At 58.0% G+C, this 22197-nt stretch overlaps 1 protein-coding gene across 3 annotated transcripts in view; it reads left to right on the forward strand.

Annotated features, from left to right (window-relative positions):
* Positions 1 to 15154, forward strand: part of TTC7A (tetratricopeptide repeat domain 7A) — a 106150-nt gene extending 90996 nt beyond the window's left edge. For all 3 annotated transcript variants that reach the window (XM_079791691.1, XM_079791692.1, XM_079791693.1), the window contains 2 exons: positions 3891 to 4093; positions 14905 to 15154. In XM_079791691.1, coding sequence (XP_079647817.1) covers positions 3891 to 4093; positions 14905 to 15126 — 425 coding nt within the window. In that variant the 3' untranslated portion in view covers positions 15127 to 15154. The remainder of the gene's footprint in view (positions 1 to 3890; positions 4094 to 14904) is intronic.
* Positions 15155 to 22197: the final 7043 nt, after the last annotated feature.

A 22197-nucleotide genomic window follows, 5' to 3' on the forward strand; every position in this document is an offset into this window, starting at 1 on the left:
CTCTGTCTGTCATTCACTCCTTGCAGGATCCTGGGTTAGTGAGGAGAGTGCTCTCAGAACCGGGAGTCAGGGCCGAGGGACAGGAAGTTGAGAGCCCAGGCCCACGCAGTCTTCATTCCCTTGTGGCTGAGGCACTTTGTGCCTGTCTCTGGGTCCTAGGGGAGGCGGGTCTCAGACCAACCCAAAATCCCTTTAGACCTTTGGATTGTCTGCTATCTCCAGGGCCTTCTCGCCTCTGGCACCCCTGGTCTTCCCTTCCATTTCTCCCTCATCCTCCCCCACCCTTCCCCCTTTATTCTGGGTGTTGATATGTCCTGCGGCTGCTCCGTGGGGAGGATGCTTATTGCCTTTAGGGGCAGTTTTGGTGACTCCCCCGGGGCTAAGGTGGGTTCTTTTTAGGGCCTAACCTTTACTTCTTTCCTGCCTTGGGGGGAGGAGGAGGGCCTCTGTCCTTTCTGAGCTCTCTCAGAGGGTCTCTATCTCGCCTGGGAAGGCCCCTAAAAGGCCTAGGCGAGGTCCTGGGCCCTCCCTCCCTCACCCAGCTCCTCAGCTCATGACCAGGATGTGCAAATAGTCCATGAAGAGCGGGTCCATCCCCCAGCCTTGGGGGATGAGGCCTCAGCATTGGCAGGAATGGCAGGAAGCCTGAAGCCAGCTCTGGGTGCAGGGTTAGCAGGATGCCTTAGAAAAAATAATAAAAGGGACTGTTGCAAAGCTCCAGGGAACAGATGTTTTCCATTTGGAGTCTGCCAAGAGAAAGCACAGAGGGGGGCGGGTGGAGAGAGATGGAGGGAAGAGGAAGAAAAGCCGAGGCCGACGGGCAAGACAGGAGGTCAAACGCAGGCAGAGAGGGAGGCGGGAGAAGTGAGAAAACCAGAGTAAGGAGAGAGAAAAGGAACTGAGAGGATCGGAGAGGGCCCTCTGACACCGAGGGCCCCTGCTTCCTGGGGTGATGACACAACTATGAGAATTCAAGGACAATTCAGTACCAGTAAGTGCTCATCTGGCGCTGGCCAGGGGAGGCTGGGGTGCCTGTGGGCACCTTGGGGCCCTGGCAGCCAGGGCCTGGTGGTAGAGGATCAGGGCAAGGGTGGGCACAGTGCCATGTGACTGCCTATTTGGTGAAACTGCCCAGGGACAGTGTAGGACGAAGGGGTACACTGCAGCCCCCAGACCTGTGAGCCTGTCCGCAGGTCAGAGGCCCCGCCCTGGAGGCTGGGCCTGCCAGGGGGGCTGTCTGCAAGGCCCTCAGGAGCCCTCGCTTCTCTGGCTCTGTTCTGTGTCATCTGGTTTCCTGCCTGACTGGTAATGAAGTCCATTGGAGCAAAGCAGCCCTGCCTACTTCCAGGGCAGGCTTTCTGGTGTATGGGCAGCCTGGCGAGGCCCAGGGCCCCAAGGAAGAAAGGAGGTGGGGATCCTGTAATTGAAATCTGTTGATGTCAAGACACTGAGGACTCCCCCAAGGGAGGGATCAGGGACAGGCTCCAGAGATGAAGCTCAGGAGACAGGGTGGCAAGTTGTAAACAGCTTAACGAGCCGTGCCAAGACCAGGTGGCCAGGTGGGCCAGGCCTGGCGGGCCTGCTGGAGCAAGGTCTCGGGGAGCGGGGAGCCAGCCTGAGCTGAGCTCCTGGCCAGGGAGGAAGCCACTCTGCGGGCTGGTGCAGGAAGGCCTCCCCACCCCCAGCACGCACACTGCACACTTCCTTCTGCTTCTCCTCTTTGTGATCCCTGCCTTCTGCCACAGTGGGGCTGGCCCTCCAGGTTAGCACAGCCCCCCTTCTCCTCTCTGCCAGTCCCAGCGCCCCGGGCCTTCAGGCCTTAGCTCAAATGCGGCCGCCGCCAGGAAGACTCCCCTGACCACACCAGCACAGCTGGCCTGACCCCTTCTGAGGCCCTAGAACACTCAGAGTTGGCACTTGTCACTCCACTGCCCCGGTCACTCCCGTGGTTTGGTGGCTTCCCTCCTTCTCCTCGGGGGAGGGCCAGGCGCACCGTCCGTACGCAATAGTTGCACATTGGACACTTAGCTAGGCGGGCAGCCTGCTCAGAGCTCCAGGCAGCAGCCCCAGAAGGGAACACAGCAGCAGAGCCGAGGAGAGCCGAGGCTGAGAGAGCCAAACCCCTGGCCACTGGGCCAGCCCTTCCTGGGCTCACCTCCCCGAGTTTTCTGTCTTGGGAATCTCCAGTTCAGGGAACAAGAGCCTGCCGTTCCCTTTCTTGCCTTGTCCTGGGAGCCTGGCTCCTGTGTTTAATTAATTCCCTCATTCTCCCAGATTCTCATCTCCACTGAAGAAAAAGAGTACCTTGCTGAGGAAGCCCTGGGTAGTATTTTAGGAAGTGGCAAGCTACGCGATTACACAATGAGCCTCAGGCAACATTCTTCCTAAGCACCCAAGTGCTGTGTGCTGCAGTCCCGGCCTTAGTTAGGCCTCCTTCCTGCATAATTGATTTTTTACGGAGAGGAAGGGAGAGGAATAGAGAGTCAGAAACATCGATGAGAGAGAAATGTCGACCAGCTGCCTCCTGCACACCTCCTACTGGGGATGTGCCCGCAACCAAGTTACATGCCCTTGACCAGAATCGAGCCTGGGACCCTTGAGTCCGCAGGCCGACGCTCTATCCACTGAGCCAAACCGGTCAGGGCACTTCCTGCTTCTTGTCGGAGCAGGAAGATGGAGTGCCTGAACCCGGTTTTCCGCCTCTTTCTGGGAGCTTCCTTTGGGATGTCTGTTAGCCAGCCCACCCCAGCCCTAACCTGAACTTGTGTAACCTCAGCCCCCAGCCTTTGCTAGGAACAGCCAGGCTCTGCCTCCCTTCTGTGCTCCCATCTGTGCGCCGGCACCAGCCTCAGGAGGGGCAGCCGGGTCCGGGGCTGCCGTGAGGCCTGAGTGGGCCCAGAGGCCAGGCTGCAACCTCAGAGAGCTGTGATGCTGAAAGCACCTGCTGTGGGTGTGTGCCTGCGCAGGAGGGTTTGAAATGTGCGTTTATGTGGGCCGGACAGGGATTGAAGAAACGGCCCCATTTCCCACTGATCTGGGGACGAAGGCAAAGTGGTTGTGGGGCAGGTTGTGCGTGTGTCCTCTGTTCTTCTCCGTGCGGAAGGAAGTCCCCCGGAGGGAGGCCAGGAGCTGCTGGGGGCCCAGCCCTGCCTGGCCCCTTCCCACTGAGGGATGGGGGTGAGGGCCTCCCTCTCTCAGCCTACTTTGTTAACGTGGGGCTCCTGAGAGCACCGCCTCCCTCCCAGACTTGAGAGGATTAATGAGCGGAGATGCTCACACAGTCGGGCCTTGGCCCACAGTCAGCTCTCAGTCCGCGCCGGCTGCTCGGTAGCTGTTACTCTCCTGGGTGGAGCCCAGCTCTGCCCCTTCACAGGGCTCCCTGGGCCTCTCTCCTCCTCGCCTGCCCAGCCCATCCTTGGCAGGATCACTGGGCTCTCCCTCAGTGAGCACTGTCAGCCTCCCTCCCCGGACACAGTGAACAAGTGTGAAAGGCCTCGGAAACAGTCAGTCACCTGAGCCATCGCCGAACTCCAGGAGCTGCCCCTGTGCCCCTCGTGGGCTCTGAAGTCCATGGCCCGATGCAAAGCCTGGCTCCTAACTTACTCCCCCCGCAGCCTCAGGCGAGTTCCCTACCCTCTCTGTGCCTCCGTTTCCTCCTCCCTCAAGCGGGGCGATAGCAGGGCTTGCTCTACAGGGCTTTGTGAGCATGGGCTGAGAGGGTCTGTGTGGAGCACGGAGCACAGTGCCTGACGCGGTGAGCACGCAGAGCGAGCCTGTCCTGGGCTGGCTCGTGGGGATGGTTCCCGTCACCTGAGACGGGCTCCCGCAGAGGGGCCGCTGCCTCTGACTTTCCCACACTCTCACCGCCCACTGTCCTCCTGGTTTCGCAGCTGAGCTGTTCATGGAGCAGCAGCACCTCAAGGAAGCCGGTTTCTGCATCCAGGAGGCAGCGGGCCTCTTCCCCACCTCACACTCGGTGCTGTACATGCGGGGCCGGCTGGCCGAGATGAAGGGCAGCTTGGAGGAGGCCAAGCAGCTGTACAAGGAGGCGCTCACGGTGAACCCCGACGGCGTGCGCATCATGCACAGCCTGGTGAGTCAGCCCCACACGCCTGCAAAAGGCCTCAGGGCCCTCCTCTCCCCTCGCCCCCTCCTTGCCTGCAAGCGCCTTGCTGCCACTGTCCCCTGGTGTCTGCGGGGAGGCGGCTTCCTCGCTGCTCTGTTGGGAAAGGCCACGCTCCTTCCTTCAGGGGCCGGGCAGGTCCCTTCGGTCAGAGCCTGCGGAGCGGATGAAAGAATCCGGGAGGATCGGGGCATATATCTGTGACTTTTTGCTGTACGTTTCCATATGGCAGTCTAGCCCCAAGGGGCTTTCACTGTTACACATCAGAACCTCACCCAGATCCTGGAGACTCCGGATAACAAAATGCTCTTCTCTGGGGGGGTCTTTCCGGCCTCCCTGATCACTGGGCTGCCTTCCCCATTTCAGAGGGGGTCCTTGGCAGGATTCAGCAGATGTCCCAGGGTAGGCTGTCATTGAAAATGACCCCTGGGACCCCCAATCTCAGGTCATGGGGCTCAGAACGTGGGTGCCCAAGGCTCAGTGGCCTTCCTGTGGGAGGTTCGGAGAGTAGGAGCAGAATGCTGGTGCTCTTGTCCAGGCCTTGCCGTCTCTCTGGGTGATCACGGGCAGGTCAGCCACCTTCTCTGTACCTCGTTTTTACTTACCTATGCAGTGGGGTTCCCTAACAGGTAGTACAGTGGACCCTAGGTGTAACTATTTTCCCCTGCCTTCCTTAGCTGCTTTCAGAGAGCGGGTATCAGGATAAATGAGGTGATCTGAAAGCGTGCAGGCCTGCATAGGCACAGTGATTTTTAAAGTATGATTTAGGAGCCCACAGTTAGCAACAGAGACTCCCTGTCCCCTTTGAGAGCTCTGAGAACAGCCACGAGAGGCCACTAACGTCTGCCGCATGGAAAACACCGAAGGACCAGGGGAATGACTGCAGGAGGCTGCAGGGCCAGCATTGCCAAACGAGGTTGACTGTTCGGGAGAAGCTACAGGGAGTTAGATTCCAGCTCAGTGTCAGGAAAAATGGTATAACTCCTAGAAAAGTCCACGCCCGAACTCAGGAGTCATCAGGTGAGGATGTAGCCAAGAGAATAGAAGCATCACATAGGGGTAGGAGCTGGACAAGGTCGTCTTTATAAGGTCCTTTCCAACCCCGAGAGCCCTTGAAAACAGGTCAGGACGGAGATTCCCTGCTCAGCTATTATTCCCACCGCCTGGCTTTCTAGCCGCGGCCCATGCCAATGTCCGTCTCCGTTGAAGAAAGCCTGCACAGTGACATCACTCCCTCGCCCATGTCCCCTCCACATGGCTCCGTGCTGCTTCCAGTCTGCTCAGCAAATGTTTGTTTTTTGCGAGGCACATCCTCCTTCCTCCCACAGTTCAGACATGAGCTCCTCTGATGAATGCCTCCCCGGAGGTCACATCCAGAAACTTGATTAGGGAGGTGGGAGGGAGGATGTGGGCTATGTCATTAGGCCGGCAGCCAGGCAGAGATGTCTGCTTTCCTCTGTGCTCGCGGATATGAGCCTGCCGTTCAGATCCTAAAACCCGACGAAATCCAATAACAAGTACAATTTTGAAGTAACAGTGTACCATTTTTCATTTATGCTTATTATTGTTTGTAGCTATTTCCCTGAAATTGAAGCAGTTTTCAAGGGTGAGTTTCCATGGTAACTGTAGAGCTGTCTAGAGTGGCTCCCTGAAATGGTCCCTCTTCTCTTCCCGGGGTGCCTGGCCGTTGTGATGAAATTGGGGCGAGTTGGAGGCAGGCCTGCCACGTTTAAAGCTACCAGCAACCAGAGGGGCCGTCTGCTCCAGCGTGGGCAGACCATCCCCTTCCACACGCTCTGTTCCTGCCAGCACCCTATGCATATGCATACAGAATAGCAAATTTCAAGCCCGGGGAGATTTACCAAACGCTCTTTTCCCAGAGACACACGAACACTTTGGCAGGTTGATCTCTGGCATTCCCCAAGCTAGTGTCTCCCCGGTACTGACCTCAGACTCAGGATGTCGGGCCTCACTCTGGCTCTGGCCCTGATTCATGTGGATGACTTAGAGAAAGGCACATTTGACGTCAGTGCTCCTGCTGTCTCCCTTCATAAATGAATAATGATCTGCATCATCCCTAGACCCATGTTCTAATCAAATGAAGCATCGCATGTGAAAGTGCTTCTAAAAGTCCACAATGCAATATCAGAGAAGACAAAACAGCAGCTATGCCACCTCTCCAGTCCTTCACCCATGACAGACATTACCAATCAATCACCCTTCACCCATGACAGACATTACCAATCAATCACAGCAGTTTTCCCCCACTGAGCACAGATGTGACGTTGGGATATTTTCCCCATGTCACACCATGATGGCGGCCACTACTCGTCGGCCTGAGTCAGTTTGTCATGTATCTAAAGGAGTCACTGTCAAAATAGTCAGTAGAGAATGAGAGCACACCTCCATTATCTGAGCCTTTGTGAACTCCAGGGGTGGGTGCATCCCTGGAGAAGTATCCAGAGAAAAGAGCATGGGAGGGAACTGGTGCTCCCTCTCTCCATTCCCCCCACCCCAACCCCCACGGAGTCACTGAAAAGGCAGGTTCCCAGGGAGGGCATGGTAAGGCCAGGATGCAGGACATCCTGGCCTTATCATGCCACTGTGGCTTTGTGAGGACACTGGCCCCTGAGAGCCCGGCCACAGCCTGGGCTGGAGGAGCTCTGGGTCCCTCATGAGCCCTCTGAGGTCATGGCTGAGTCCCACTCCCTGAGGTCTGGAAAGGGGAAGGTGAGGATAGACTCAGTGAGCCTTGTGAGGTCAGGTCTGGCTCTGCAGTTCTTAGCACAGGGTCACCAAACAGGAATAGGCCAGCCTCCAGGCCTCCCTGTGGCCTCTCCCTGGGACAGGCTGGAGAAAGCCTTCAGGAGCCAGGGTTCAGGCATTTCTAAGAATATGAACTTTGGCCCGGACGCAGGTTCTCTCCCCACCCTGCTGCCCTCCTGCCCTGAATGTGACAGAGACCTTGCCATGGTCTGGCTCCACTCGGGTTTTTCAGGTCAGGCGGGAAAGAGGCACCTCCTTGCCAGTGCCCCCAGCAGAGTCCCAGAGGAGCCTGTGTCCTCCAGCCCTGGTCCTGCAGCTGCCACCTGTGCCAGACGCAAGGAGGCCAGGCTGCTTCGAGAGAGTGCCAAAGTACAGGAAGAAAGGGGCATGCTCTCTGCAGACGGACATTCCCAGTGAACTCTTGGCAGTAGGTCCGACAGTTTGTGCCGGCTGGGTCCCAGCCTCCCCTCCAGGTAGCAGGAAACCCCGCCCACTCGCCCTGGTGTGCAGAAGTTCATTTACTGGCAGAAGAGTCTCGTTAAGAAGGGGGAGCCTGAACTTCACCTGCCTGCCCCTGAGGAGACATGAGAAAGAAAGCAGGGTCCTTCCCAAGACCAGCAGAGGGGTTGGCCCCTGGGTGCTTCAGAGAGGGCTGCAGGGTCTCAGGCAGAGAAGGATCCCCAGGCAGCCTGCACCCGTCTCTTTGAGCCTGTCTCTGCCCTGCCCCTCCCAGGAGCCCCTCTGCATCGCCAAGGGAGCAGGATGCTTGGGGATGGCAGAGAGCCCGAGTGTGACTGATGGACTGGCCACGCCAATGAGAGCCCCCCACAAAGAGGGGTTGCATTGAATCACCTGACCTTAATGAGAAGAGGGTCCCTAGCCCTGGCTACCGACCAACTCACTCTCCCTGCCTTCCCCTTGGCTGAGTGGGAGTATGGATGCTTTGATGCAGCCCGTCTCACTACAGAGAAAGCCTCAGCCATCAGTGGGCAGGTATGGGTGCATTCCTGCCACCTGCATTTGTGGGTGGCACCCCGCCCTTCTCTCCCAGGGGCACACTCTTAGGAAGGGGTTTCCTGCCCCTCACTGGCCCCTGTCCCTGGTCATGCCTTCTTCTTGGGACAGAGCTCCAGGTTCCTGCTGCCCCATATCCCCAGAACCCTTTCCTCCTCAGGCACCCCAGCAGCAGGAAGATTGCCCTGGGTGAGCTTCAGCTGTGACGTAATTCCCAGAGATGTAATTTCTGAAGCAGTCATGGCCACGTGACCTGGCCTCTTCTCCCTCCAGATGCCCCTGGAAGGACGGGTAGACAGCGTTTCTACATCCACTGCCCTCTGATGAGAGCGTGGCCGTGAATGAGTCCCTGCATTTGTTCCCTCATGCTCCCAGCCTGAGGCTGCTGTCTCGTTCGTGAAGTGAGTTGAGGGGGATCAAGGGCATGGCCAGCCCCAGATGACCCCAGAGCCTCTTGCCCCCCTCTCCCCAGACTAGGGCGTGCTGCAGCACATCCCAAGTCCCCAGAACCCCCCAGCACACCCCTGGCCTCCCCCAAAGTGGGTTCTGAGTCAGTGAGGCCCAGGGCTCTGTCTCACCTAGCCCTGAGGTTCTGGGCCGGGCGTTTGCAGGTGCTCCAGGATCCAACAAGAAGTCTCTGCTCTCTAAGGCCTAAGAGGTGACCTGTGGCTACACAGAGCTCCCCCGCACCCCATTACCCTCCCCTGACTGGGCCATCCGTCCTGGAGGCGTCCTGGAGGCAGGAGCAGACAGTAGAGGTGACTCATCTAAGACAGACAACCAACCTGCCAGCCCTCCAGCTATGGGGGCACAGAGATTTCTTCGCGTCACTGGCTTAGTTTTCTATCTAATGAAGAAAATAATCCAAGCCCTTGTGAGCCAAGGGATAGTTTTAGGGCTCAGATGAGCTGAGACCGTGGGAAGATAACTTAACATCAGGCGTTATTTTTCACCATTTGCATGGAAGACTTGGTGGTAAGTGGCCTGAGCCCACCTTTGACCAGGCTGCTATGGGGTGAGGGTCATTGACCCACATTTCCTTGCTCTGCCAGGTGGCCCATAGTGTCAGCAGAGTGCTAAAAAGGCAGGGAGGGGGTGCTGGGCAGGTGACGGCGGCTCCCCTGGCGCTGGGTTTCGGAAAGCCTTAGGCTTGTGAGCGAGCTCCTGAAGTGCGCGCCAGCCCCGTGGACCAGGAAGTGGAAAGGAAGCTGCCGGCCTGTCATGTTCGGACCTCAGAGCTACCTTTGAGGTTGCCTCCGGGGCTGGTTGGCTGGGACAGTTTTTAAGCCTGTGTCAGAGCCAGCGTGTGCCTGGAGGTAGAGCACAGCCTTTGAGTCTAACTGACCTGGACTTGAGTCCCACTTTGCCTGTACTTGCTGTTTAACCTTGGCCAAGTCCCTCAACCTCTCAGAACCTCAGTGTCCTCATCCGTAAAATGGGAGCCATGGTGCCAAGCGCACAGGGCTCCTGTTACACTTAGGCTGAATAGCTCCGTAAGTTAATGGCCCAGGAGCTGGGGTTACTTTTCTCTTTTTCATTTAGAAGTGCAGCCCCCAGGCAGGTTCAGATGCTCTTGGTTTGCAGAGGGAAGCCCGGAGCCAAGCCCAGAGACTCATTGTAGCCAAGCTGCTCCGGCCTCAAGAAGGAGCCCCCCAGCTGACTCTAGCCAAGGCAGGATGTGCAGGGCATCAGCCCCAACTGCCCTGTGGCTGGGACAAGTGCATACACAGGGCAAGGCCTGGCTGACCTTGTTGAGAGCGAGAATGTGAGCTGAGGGACCAGGGAAATTTGAGACCGGGTGTTACAGTCTCGGATGTTGGGTGGAAGGCTTCGGCTAAAGGGGCATTATGCCGGGGCCCGGGGCCGAGGGAGAGCAGGAGTGCAAAAGGCCAGGCTCTGAGGAGGTCCTGCTCAGCTCTGCTCAGCCCTGCTCAGCCCTGCTCAGCCCTGCTCTCCGGCCCGCCGTCTGCCAGGCTGGTTCGGCGCCCGGCCTCTGGATGTTCCCTGACTTTGGGTGAGGCTGCAGCTCTCGGAACAGTAGGGTCTCTGGTTCCTGGGGCCCCATCCCTCAGGCCCAGGGCGCCCATCTGCCCCAGACCTCCCTCCTTGTCGGCCTCGTGAGCTGTGGCAGGGGGCTGAGCGGGTCTGGCCCCCCGAGGACTGGGAGGACCCAAAGTCGCCTCTGCTGTGTGGAACCTGAGTTCGTGCACACGCGGAGCCCCTCGGTCAGTGGAGTCTCTCTGCCCCACCAGCTCCAGTTGATGGGGAATATTGCTTCTTGTTGACTGAGAACTTTAAAAGGAAGGTCTTGGTCATTTGCCCTGCTGGGTGGTGGTTTTACTGTGAGTTCTGTGTTTCTCATCCTCCCCAGTGCTGCCTGGGGTCTGTAGTCCCTGATAGGAAAGTGGAGAAGGAGGAGGAAGAGAGAGTTCTGGGGCTCACTGTGGGGGAGGTGGGAGGTGCACAGGCGTGTTCCCCAGCACGGGCCTCTCTGGTGTTTGGAGGCCCCTGCCCACCCTGCCTCACCCCCAGCCTGACACAGCCCCCCAACACACTGAGCCCTCAGCCCAGGCTCAGACCTTCCAGAAGGTGAGGGCGGCCCCCTGGCTTTTGGAACGCCTTAGGCTGTGCGTGGGCTCCTGAAGTGCACGCCAGCCCCACCAAGAAGTGGAAAGGAAGCTGTGAGCCTGTCTCAGGTTCAGATGGGCATGCTAGTGCAGCGCTGCGGCCCGGCTTAGCCCAGGATCAATGGTCCGGAAGACTCGCTCTGTCTGGAGGAGCGGGGTTCAGCCCTTTCCCCTTGGCCACCAGGCCAGCACCACCCCTGTGGCTCTGTCTCCTGGTCCCAGAGTTGGACCTCTGCCAGGGGCCCCCTTCCCACTGCCAATCACAGGGTCTTCTCTTCGAAAACCCGAAGTCCAGAGGCCTCGCCACAGCCTCCTGACTTAGCCCCGAGGGCCTGGCTGTGACCAGGGAGGGGGCTCCCCCTAGGCTGGGCTCTCTCCACAGGGGCCTCTTCCTAGGAGAGCCTGGGGGAATTCTGGGGGTGTCATCAGCCAGGCATTGGGTGGGATCTAGAAGGATTTGTGCCCTTTCTCCCAACAGGGAAGTGGGACCAGCCTGTGGTTTTGGGGCCACCCCAGCTTCAAGATGGACGTGGCGATGTGTGGGCTGGGTTCTCGGCCCGGAGAGCCGCCTCATTCCCAGTCCGGTCAGACAGGTTGAGGCTGACACACCTGGGAGAATCCAGCGTGCAGGAATGCGGGCCTTCCTCGCTGGGCGTGTCAGCCCCCAGGATGGGTGAAGGCAGGGAGCCTTCCTGTGGAGCAGCCTCAGAGGTGACCCCTCCAGGGGCTCCTCCCAGCAGCCCCAGGGTCCCCAAGCAGGAGGCTGCAGGGACCAAGAGGCTCCAGCAGCCTCCAGCTGATTCCCGGCTTCCCAGCTGGAGAGGTTGTGACAGAATCCCAGGAATGTGCCTTGAGCTCAGAAAGAAAATTCCCAAAATAACTGCTATAAATACTTGAGGGTAGGGGCGGGGAGGGAGCTCTCAGCGCGGCCTGCAGCTGGCCTAGCACTGGGGACTACTTCCCAGGGCAGGCCACCCCCAAAAGGAGACAAAGGCACGCACAGCCAGCGGCCGTCCTGCCACCCAGCCCCTCAGGACAGTGTCAGGCACTGAATGAATGGGGTGAGAGGTGTGCAGGGGCAATTCTGAAAAATAAGACAGGATCCTTTTTCTCCATCCCCATCCCAGGCTACAGTCCCTGACGCTACAGAAAACCTGGGCTCCTAACAGGGAGAGCCCCCTCAGGCTGCCTGTCCCGAGGCCCTAAGCAGGTCACTAAGCACCCACAAGTGCCTCTGGTGTACCTGGCTCTGAGCCCAGGGCCCTCCCACCCGAGCTCCGATGGAGGTCAGGGATCACATTGGATCCCACGGTCATGCAGCACAATGTCCAGGTGGTGGTGTGGGCAGGAGGGGCTGCTGTCCTCAGGGAAGGCGTCTTGGGGAGCAGGTCCCAGGGAGGTGAGATGTGGCCAGATGTTCCCCCCTCCCTGAAACCCAAGGAGGGAGGGAGGAAGGAATGGAGGAAGTCAGGAATTTCTGGGACTTCCCCTGCCCCTCCCTGAGCAGCTATAAGCAACCCTGGCCCCTCTCCATGCCTTAAGCAACTTGCACTCCCTTTCTGATCCCTGTGTGAGGGCAACACAACTGTGGCCTCTCCCAAGTTAGGGTCACCAGCAGGTCTGGTTTCTCTGGGTTCGGGATGCCCCTGGTCAGGGTGGGGACGAGTCCGCAGGATATTTGAATGGAATTGTGGTCCCTCCCTCTCCCTGAAGACCCATTCGCCGGGCAGCTGGGGGCAGGGGTGCCAGGCCCTTGGCAGTGCAGGCCGGGGGCAGAGCAGGTGAGACCTACAGTCTTCCTGGGGTGGGCTCTGTCCAGTTGTCAAGCAGCAAACAGTTCCGAGTTGCTACCAAACATGAACAGGCTGGTGTCTCGGGCAGGTGGCAGCAGATCCTGTTACCAGCCCCGGGCCTCTGGGCCCCAGCCTGACCCCAGCCCGGTGTCTCCTTTCAGGCTCTAAGGTCAGCACCCCAGGGTGGGGGGGGGGAGATGTGATCCAACCCCAGCCTCGCCCACAGTCTCCCCACAGAGAGCCCTGCCCTCTAGAAAAATCAGCTGTTCTACCCCCTCGCCCCCTCCCAGGATTCTCTGCTCATCCCGGGGACACTCCATTTGCCCTCTGCCCATCATGTGCCCCGCGATTTCAAATTCATCATTGCGGACTCCTCTCCGTAGCCGGCGAGGAAGGACTCCTCTGTTCCCCAGTTTACAGATGAGGAAACCGTGGCTCAGAGGAAACGGGCCACTTGCCCAGGGCCACTGCACGTGTCAGGGGCAGGGCTGGGGTTCCTGTGGCTGTGGAGCCCTGACTTGTCCTCTGCACAGAGCATGCCGAGCCTGCTGCACACCCAAACGGAGAACGGCACCCACACACGCATGAAGCCCTGTTCAGCCTGCAGACACACCTGGCCCCTTCCCAAACACCCACACGCTCCTTGAGATCAGGGGTTTGCAAACTCGTTTTCAGACAGCGCCCTCTTTTCAAATAGAATCTCACATGGAAGCGCCATATAGCAACCTTAGCGTGTGAAGCTACTGCGGCCCGCCCCGCACTGGGAAGCCCTGCTGGCCGGCCTTGCCCATCTGCCCTCTGTCGCTCCCCCATCGGCAGCACTCACAGGGCTCAAACCTTCCATTTTTGGTGCTTAATTTTGGTGTCTGGCAGCCTGTCGTCTCGCCTTCCTTCCCTCCTCCCTGTGAGCTGCTCAGGGTCCAGCTCCCAGGCCCTGCGGGCAGAACAGCTTGGCCCGGAGCCCTCGCTGGCCAGACCGGGCACAGCCCTCCGGTCCGGGCAGCCCTGAGTCAGCACCGCTCCCATCTGGCCAGAGCCGAGCTGGAGCTGGGGCCCGCCTGAGGCTCCGCCTGTCACAGCTCCCCTGCCCTCCCCTGTCCTCGGCCTCAGGCCTCATCCCCGTGATTCATTCCCGGGGATGGCTTCAGCCGGGCTTGAGGAGCCTGAGTACGTCCCTCTTTCCCTTTCCTAGCCCCTGGCCGCAGGACCACCAGCCAGCGCCTCCCGCAGGGGGGCGGGCAGAGCTTTTACTAGGGCTTCCTGAGCGCCATCTTCTCTTGCCTAATTGGTCATGTTCCAGGCTCTCGGAGGACTTTATGAAATCAGGCATGTGCATCTTTCCTAGTGGGTCTCCATGGCAACGGAGGGCCTAACTCTGGGGAGCGTGGTGAGGATGAAAATGTTCCAGCTAAAAATGTACATGGCCATCCGTGGGCGGGCACCCGAGAGGGGCTCCGGGCACATAGGAGGCAGCTCCCCACCCCACCCTGGCCCCCGCCTGTCCAAGGAAGTCAGTGTTCCTGTGTTACCTCGTATCTTTGACCGAGAAGAGCGTTCCGCCTCCCCTCCCCCCCCCCCGCCCCCGTGCTGCCATCCTATGCCACCTTTGAGGGCTGGGACACAGATCAGTGAGTCGGTATGGTGCAGAGAAGCCTTTATGGGAACAGAGGCCAAAAACAGCCCCAGGCCCCTCCCTCTGCTCACCACGCTGTCCCCCTAGCTCCCTGCACCCTTTCCCGTGTGGGTGGAAGTGGACGTAGAGGGGCAGGGTGCCAGTTTCACTTCACAGCCCTTTTTGTGTGACAATTCCTGTCACTTCCTATATCTCTCTGGCAACAGGGTTGTTGGAGCCAAATGTAAGGCCAAGCTCCTGGCCTCCCAGAATCCTCCTTTCATTCAGCCTGCATCCCTGGTCCCCGGCTATCTGACTGTCCGTGGCCCTCACCTGCCAGGCCAGCCTGCGATGGGCATTAGGTCCCAGGACCCAGACATCCCTAGGAAGAACGGCTGCTGATGCAGGCAAAGGAGCTGCCCCCACCCGCCCACAAGCTTGAGGTCCTGCCCCGGGTGACAGAAGCCGGAGCCTGCAGCATACATTCTGTATCTCGGGGCGTCCCTGGGGAGAAGGGCAGTGTGGCAGCAAGGCTGGGAGAAAGACCCGTTAACTAGACTCAGGCAGGTAGACACTGTTCAAGCATTTACATAAACTGACTCGTGTAAACTTCACGACAACCCTCGAGGTGGCCACTGTGGTCTTTCCTGTTTATAGACGAGGAAAATGAGGGCCAGAGCATGGCGGCTTGTCCAGGATCTCCCAGCTGGTCAGGGGGACACTCCAAGCCAGGTCTGCTGACTTGAAAGACCACGCTTTGGGGTCAGGAGGGACACAGCTCCCACAGTGCACGATCTGGGAGGCTGGGCTGGAAGCGGGTCTGTGGTGGGGACCGGTAGGATTTGCATTAGTCGCGGGCATGGTCACTTGACCAAATCCAAGCCAGAGACACCGCTCCTGGCCCTGATCGCCAGGATGCCCCTGCCCCAGGACATCCTCACTAACCCCCGCCCTGTGCTTGCTCCCCAGGGTCTGATGCTGAGTCGGCTGGGCCACAAGTCCCTGGCCCAGAAGGTGCTGCGGGACGCCGTGGAAAGGCAGAGCACCTGTCACGAGGCATGGCAGGGCCTGGGCGAAGTGCTGCAGGCCCAGGGCCAGAGCGAGGCCGCCATCGACTGCTTCCTCACCGCCCTGGAGCTGGAGGCCAGCAGCCCAGTGCTGCCCTTCTCCATCATCCCCAGAGAGCTCTGACACCCCGCAGCAGCAGGGCGGGAGGGGCTGCCCCGTGCAGGGGTGGGGGGGAGGGGGGGCAGGAAGCAGGGAGCATGGGTTGGGGGAGGAATAGGACCTCAGGGAAATACATCTCTAGGGAACACTTCTGCAAGCTGCAGCCCTAGTTCTCCTCGCCTCCCCCACCCCACCCTGCGTTCCCTCCGGGGCCAGCTGGGTCTGGGAGCTGCTCATCAAGCTGGGTGGACCAGATTTGCATCAAAAGCAAATTCCTTGCTCTTTGGGACTCAGGCATTGTGGCATTTATGAGCAAGGAAGTAGCTGGGAGGCCACATCAACATGGGGGCCCCTCCCCAGAGTATCTGTGCAGCATCTAAATGTGTAGTCAGGTCTGTGTGGCTCGGTTACCTCCCCATCTGGAAACCCCTATCCCATACCTGCCACCCTCCCTCAACATCCCTTGACCCTTGATTTCCGGCTTTGCACAAGCTTTAGTCTCGAACCTCAGCTCTCTGCTCTCCAGCACCAAAGACGAACCCTGCAAGCTGCCCTCTGGCTGGGCCAAGGGTTTTCCCGGGCTCCTTCCATGGTGCCTCGGGAGAGTCCCGGTGACTGGACTCGCTCCTTGAGAGCCTCACAGCTGTCCTTCACCCCGCTGTGCCTCTGTGCCTTGGGGAGCCCGCAGCCCTGGTCCCATGCCCCAGTCTCAGGACAGGGTTTTGGATCACTCTCAGGTCTTGCCCAGAGCAGTCACAGCTTGATTCCACTGGCAAGTGGGGAGAAGATGGACCGCTGGGTTCCTCTCCCAGGCTGAGTTAGTGGATAATGCCTGGCGTTGACCTTTGCCTGATGAGGCCAGTTGGGATCCACTGTGCACCCCTCTGCTGCCAAGTGACCTCGGGGCCTCTGGTGTCTGGCCGGGGACACAGCACTGGCCTTAACTAACCTTCCATTTCCATCCATCTCCATCTTCCTGGACACCCCAGCTAAAGCAGCCTGCTTAGAGCCTAGGCCATAGCCCCAGGATGGGCCTCAGGACAGAAACGTGGCTGCTGGACCCAGCCCTTTCTAGTAGCTTACATCAGCACATTCCTTCACGCCTTACCTTTCTGGGCAGTAGGTACAATGCACGTCACTCTGGAGATGGGAGTCTCTCGGACTGTCCCAGCTCATCTCACCTCCCACAACCCATTCCGCAGGCTTTCTTGGGCAACCCAAGCCCCACCCTGGCCATTTGGTTGTCTCTGCCCGGCACCTCCCACTGGTCGAGCAGGCCTCTGGATACTAGACCCCTTTGTCTGCAGGGGTCCTGGGTGCTGGTGGTGGGTGTCTTCCCTGCTGCTCCCCTAGCCTGCTGCAAGATGCTCCTGAAATTCTCCCCAAGAAGTTGGTCTCCCCACGGGCCTATCAGGGGAATTCTTGTCTTATCTTGTCTTTATTCTTTAAAACTAAAACTTTGGGTTTTAGTTTTAAAGCTCTAGGTACATCTCTCAGTTTAAGATGTGTGGAAAGGCCGGGCAAGGAGTGCCCAGGTCTATCATAGCCCAGTCTCTCTGTGGGAGGCCCCCCTCCTCGCCACACCGGCTCAGCACTGCGCCCCCAGGTGCTTCCCAGGGAGAGCCTGTGCCTCCTGGCCTCCGCCAGGTGAGCAACACTGCGGAGAGCAGCAGATCCTTTGCCACTTGGTTGAAGGATCTCGATATATGTAAGTGTGTGTATAAATATATATATATATGATAGAGCTCTATTTTTATTCTGGAATTCTGTTAGGAAAAAAGGAAACAAGACAAAGCAGATACCATTGAATTGCCTTGGGGGCCCCAAAGATGTTGGGAGTCAGCTCTTGGTCATAAGAAAGGCACCAAATGCATTTTGATTGTGTGCCCTCAGAGGAGGTCTTAGCGGGCTGGGCCAACTTGCTGACAGTTTGCAGATTGAATAAAGAGATCCCTGAATGGGGAAGCAGATGTGTCTGAAGCAATGTGTTCATTCAGCGCGCAGGTGTTCCCAGAACAGGCCTTGAGCCGGAGCAGGTATTACAGAAGGAGAGAGGCCCAAGGAGTTACGAAGGCCAAGGCCTGGGCCTCACAGCTGGGGGTGGGGGGTAGAGAAGCAAGGAGGGGCCCACTGAGGGGATTGTGATTTGAGCCAGTGAGAGGATGAGCATGGTGGAAGCTGCGTCGGGCCTCGAGGTCAGGCTGAAACCTGGAGATGCATGGGAGGAGGCAGAGGGTCCGGCAGGGCCAGCTAGAGTAGGTCTCTCTGAACTGCCATATGTCCCTTAGTCAGCGGTCGCCAACTGGTGGTCCATGAGGTTCAAAAGGTTGACGACTGCTGCCTTAGGTGGCCCTGGGCCCCGTGCTGCCTACCTGGCCCACTGGAGAGTCCAGGGCCAGAATGGCAATCTGAACAGAGACTGCTCCCAGGGCACAGCACATGGAGAAGCCCCATGTGGTGAGCATCCAGGCCACATTTACATTGGCCGCCTTTGCCGAGAGGTCTATAACAATCCACATCTACTATGCATTATGCCACATACCAACATACTACATATATTATACAGTGTGCTTGAACATTTTGAAGGATGACATAAGTTTACACAGGAGCTCGGTTTTCTTCATGTACCCCAGGGATCATCTGGTGCACCCCCAAGGCCGCACCCGCCCACTTTGAAGACAGCTGCCCTTGAGGCTTTCCCTAGAACTTGGGGCTGGCCTGGACCCAGCTTCCTGCTTCCTTGGCCTCACTGTGGCCTGGCCTCCCCACCCTCAGTTCTATTCTCCATTATGGCTTTGCTGTCCTAGTGAAGGAGGGTCTGTCTTGGAGCCTTTAGGTGTCCAGGGTCTTTTTTGTTTGTTTTCTAGAGAGAGGAAGAGGGAGAGAGAGAACCATTGATGTGAGAGAGAAACATCAATTAGTTGCCTCCTGTACGTGCCCCACCAGGGATGGAACCCACAGCCTGGGTGTGTACCCTGACCGGGAATTGAACCCACATCCCTTCTGTGCACGGGATGAATGCTCCAACTAATAGGCACGTAGGCCAGGGCCCAACTTCTCTTTTGCTGTGATGCTTTCTTTTAAGGAAACACATTCACAGTCTTTAGTGATTTAACAATTAGTACCAGATTACTTGTCACATACTCTCACCCCCAGTTCATGATCCCCTGGGGTGAAAATTAAAGGCCATAGGTGATGTGATGTTACATTATCATCCAGCCTGGGAGAAAGTTTTAGAAGCCTCATCCTCCAAGGCAGAGAATGGAGGGAGGCCATCCTGTTCAATGAGGGCTCTGCTGAGCTGACCTCAAGTTGGTCAGATGCTAAAGTCAGGCAGGGGTGGAGACATGTCCTGACCCCCGTCTTCAGACCCCTTGTTCACACAAAAACCCTCACTGGAGAAGGAAGGAGCCAGCCCTGCGGCCAACCCACTGTGCCAGAACAAGGGCCGAGTCTGGGGACAAGACTTGTGTTGCACTACCACCCCCATGGACCTCTGGCCCACCCGTCACTCTGCAGGACACAGCCCTTCAGTATTAATAGTGTTTATCTGCAGGCACAAATATGAATGGAATTTCAGCCGCCACCACCCAGACTCCTCTCTGGTACCAAAGTGCTCATTGTTTCATTTGTACCCCATCCCGGGCATTCAGATGTCGTCACCCTGTAAATATTTCTTGGCCTTGTTTGGGAAACAGCCAGCTAACGAAACCTCCCTCAGCCCCTGCTGCCAGCTCTTGATGGCAACCCACTGTGATCCCAGAGCCCACAGTCCAACCTGGCCTCAGGCAAGGATCTGGGGCTGCTGGGGCCCTGGTGAGAGGCACCCAACAGCCTGGAGAGGACTGGGGAGGGTTCTTGGGGCACACCTAGGGCCCCCGGGAGGACAGTATATCAGCAGAACGCCTCCCCATTCCAGCTGCAGGTTAGATGGATGGTGTGGAAGGCTGAATAACATCCCCCCAAAGGTGTCCACATCCTAATTCCCAGGACCTGTGAATATGCTCTCACGTGGTAAAGGGATTTTGTTAAAGGCCGTGGGGAGACTATCTGGATTATCCAGGTGAGCCAATGTAACCACAAGGATCCTTCAAAGAGGAAGGCAGGAGGGTCCGAGTCAGGACCAGAAGTGAAGGGAGCAGGAGTTTGGAGTGATTTGAGGAGAGGAATGCAGGTGGTCTCTAGAGGCTGGAAAAGACAAGGCAACGGATTCTCCCCTGGGACCTCCCGAAGGAATCCCCCTGTCAACACCTTGACTTGAGCCCAGTGAGACTGATTTGGAGACTTCTGACCTCCAGAACTGTAAGAGAATCCATGTGTGTTGTTTGAAGCAACAAGGTTTCGGGTGATTTGTTATAGCAGCCACAGGAAACTGATACAGATGGTTTGGATAAAGAACTACCCCCGGCACAGGATTGGGCAATGGGCTCAGCAGCGCTCTGCAGTCCAGCTCCCATGCCAGCCCAGGACGGGTTGGGGATTAGAAGCCTAAGCAGATGTGACCCTGCCTGGCATGTTTTCAAGCGTCCCCTCTGGCCCTGTGGAATAAAGGAAGCTCCAGCCACTTCCATTCTCCTTGACGGCCCTCGGGTACCATGCAGGACCTCTGAGCTCTGAGACTTCAGAAAAGGGAGGCGGGGCAGTGGCCAGCCCTCATCAAACACAGGGCTCTGTGACCTGCACAGTTCCCAGTGCCCTGCCTTGCTGTCCCACCCTGTCCCCTCCCGGCCACTCAGTCCCAGTGTGGTGAGGAATAGAAAACCTTGTCTGCCCCTGCCACCTGCCCCCGCCTAGTCCACTCTGGTGACCAGAGTTGCAGTGTCACGGGGCACCTTCCTGTCCACAGTCCTCGGGGACTAAGCCACACTCCCACCCAAAGCAGCCACATTGCTACCTCCCTCTCCGGCTGGCTGGGCCTCTCCCAGCCCCCTCCCCTGTCCCCACTCTTCAGAAGGGTGACACCTTTTTTCTGGAATCTGACAGTGGCCAAGGGTGTTAACAAGGCAGCAAGGAGCACCCGCTGGGAGACAATTCTCCATGTGTCCACCCCCTGGGCCTCCCCTTCCTCCAGCCACTCCTCCTTCCTGCCTGTCCGCCACTCCCGCCTTTCTTACTCACCAGCCTCTGAGGATTCAGCCTGGACTCCCCCTGCCATCCGGAGTGGCCTCTTCTCTAGGGAGGCTGCTGATCAGCCCTGCAAGGTCTGGGTCTCCAGTGCTGGCCCCCACTAGCTCACCCAGGCCCTGCATCCAGAGCCCGACCCCCCACCACCACCACACACACACACACTCACTCACACACACACACACACACACACACACACACTGGGCCTGGCAGGCTTGGCAAGCCAGCAGCCATACCTTGGGCCAAAACCAAAAATGTGTGACGAGCCCAGCCAGAGGTCAGGCTGGCAAGAGGTGCCTGGGTGCAGGCCCCTGCTGTCTTTTCTACCCAGAACAACCTCTACCTGGTACTGCTCTAGGCACTAACTTCACCCAAACTGGCCCTGCACCATCCTTTTTCCTTTCGACTCAGACAGATGCTAATGTGGGTCAATCTCTCCTTCACACCTGGAGAGGGACCTCTAGGGCAAGGGCCCTGCTTCATGAACCTCTAGGGGAAGCAGAACTGCCTGTGCCCTCACCCAGAGTCATTGGTGCTTGGTGCCTTCACACCACCTTAGGGGTGGTTCTCAACCTGGGCCACTCATTGGAATCCACTGGGGTCGGGGAGGGGGACACACTTTAAAAAAAACAACAAAAAATACTGGGCCTGAGTTCTGGCCCCAGAGAGTTTGATGTGATCTGTTTGGGCGCTGACAACACCAGGAATTTTAAAGTCTCCCCAGGGGATTCTAAAATGCAGCTTAGAACCACTGATTCTGAACTTGCAGATTTTGAACTGTATTTTCAAGATAACAGGGCTTTCAAAGCAATCCTCGGATCGGGGACCTGAGTCCTGGCAGCTCTGTGCTGCATCCGGGTAGGTGGCATCTAGCAGGTGAGAGATGATGCTGGAGGCAGGGCCAGTCACCTAAGCAGCCTGTTGGCCCTCGGCCCCTGGGGCTGGAAGGTGTCACCTGCAGGTCCAGAAAGCAGTGGGGGTGAGGAAGGAGGGAAAGAGGGGAGGAGGGGGAGGAGGACACACTGTCCCCAGCAGCGCTGTGACTTTTGACATGCTCTGACTTAATGGAGAGGAATTTCACATGGAAACAGCAGAGGACATTTGCAGCCAAGAAGAGTCATTCCCTTTGGTTGAAGCCAAATCCAGAGGGGAGAGGAACAGAGGATGCTCAGGGAAGCCAGGCAGGGACCTTGAGGCGCCAGTGTCACAGCAGCCTGGGAGGAGGGAGGAGGGGTCCTGCAGGGAAGGCCTCTGGGGCTTAGGATACAAGTCTCTTCCATCTGCACTAGGCTTTGCTGAGCCCTTGGGGCCATATCATTTGATGTGCACAATGGCCTTAGTTGACAGGTGTTACTATCCCAATCTCAGAGCTCAAGCTTAAGGTCAACTCGGATCTGTCCGTCTCTCCATTGTGGCAAGGACAGGAGGAGCCCTGCTCTTCAATAGTGTCTCGATTTTAGGCTCGTGGCGAGAGAAAGCCACCCAGAATCCCTCCGGCCTCTTTGGGAGAGCCTCTCCCTAACTGTCTAAAATTCTATAAAATATTGGAATACGCCAAAGAGGAGAAGTAAAACATTCTTCTCACCACCTAGATCCTGCCAGCACCTCAGTGAATACCTGGGCAGAGTCTCTGTCCCAGCCCCCAAACACACAGGAGGGTGGGGCCGCATTATGACCAGATGGCAGCCCAGCTCCACAAAGACAGACAGACGTCGTGGGAGTCAAAGGCAAAGCTTAGGGAACGGGCCCAATGCACCAGGGTGTCCAGAAGGCCCTGCAGTCTCGCCTCTGAAATATCTGCAGGCCAGTCGGACACCCTCTCCTTCTGCATGGTCTTCATTCTCTCCTGGGACACCGGGAGCCGCCCTCCCCCCAGTTACACACACCACACAGCTGGGCCCCTGAAGCCTGGTCTGCACCGAGGGTCTAGGCCCTTCTGGCCAGAGCTGAGAGCCCAGGGGTGGACTCCTG

Source organism: Cnephaeus nilssonii (genome assembly GCF_951640355.1).
Source record: "Cnephaeus nilssonii genome assembly, chromosome: 15".
NCBI classification, from domain to species: domain Eukaryota; kingdom Metazoa; phylum Chordata; class Mammalia; order Chiroptera; family Vespertilionidae; genus Cnephaeus; species Cnephaeus nilssonii.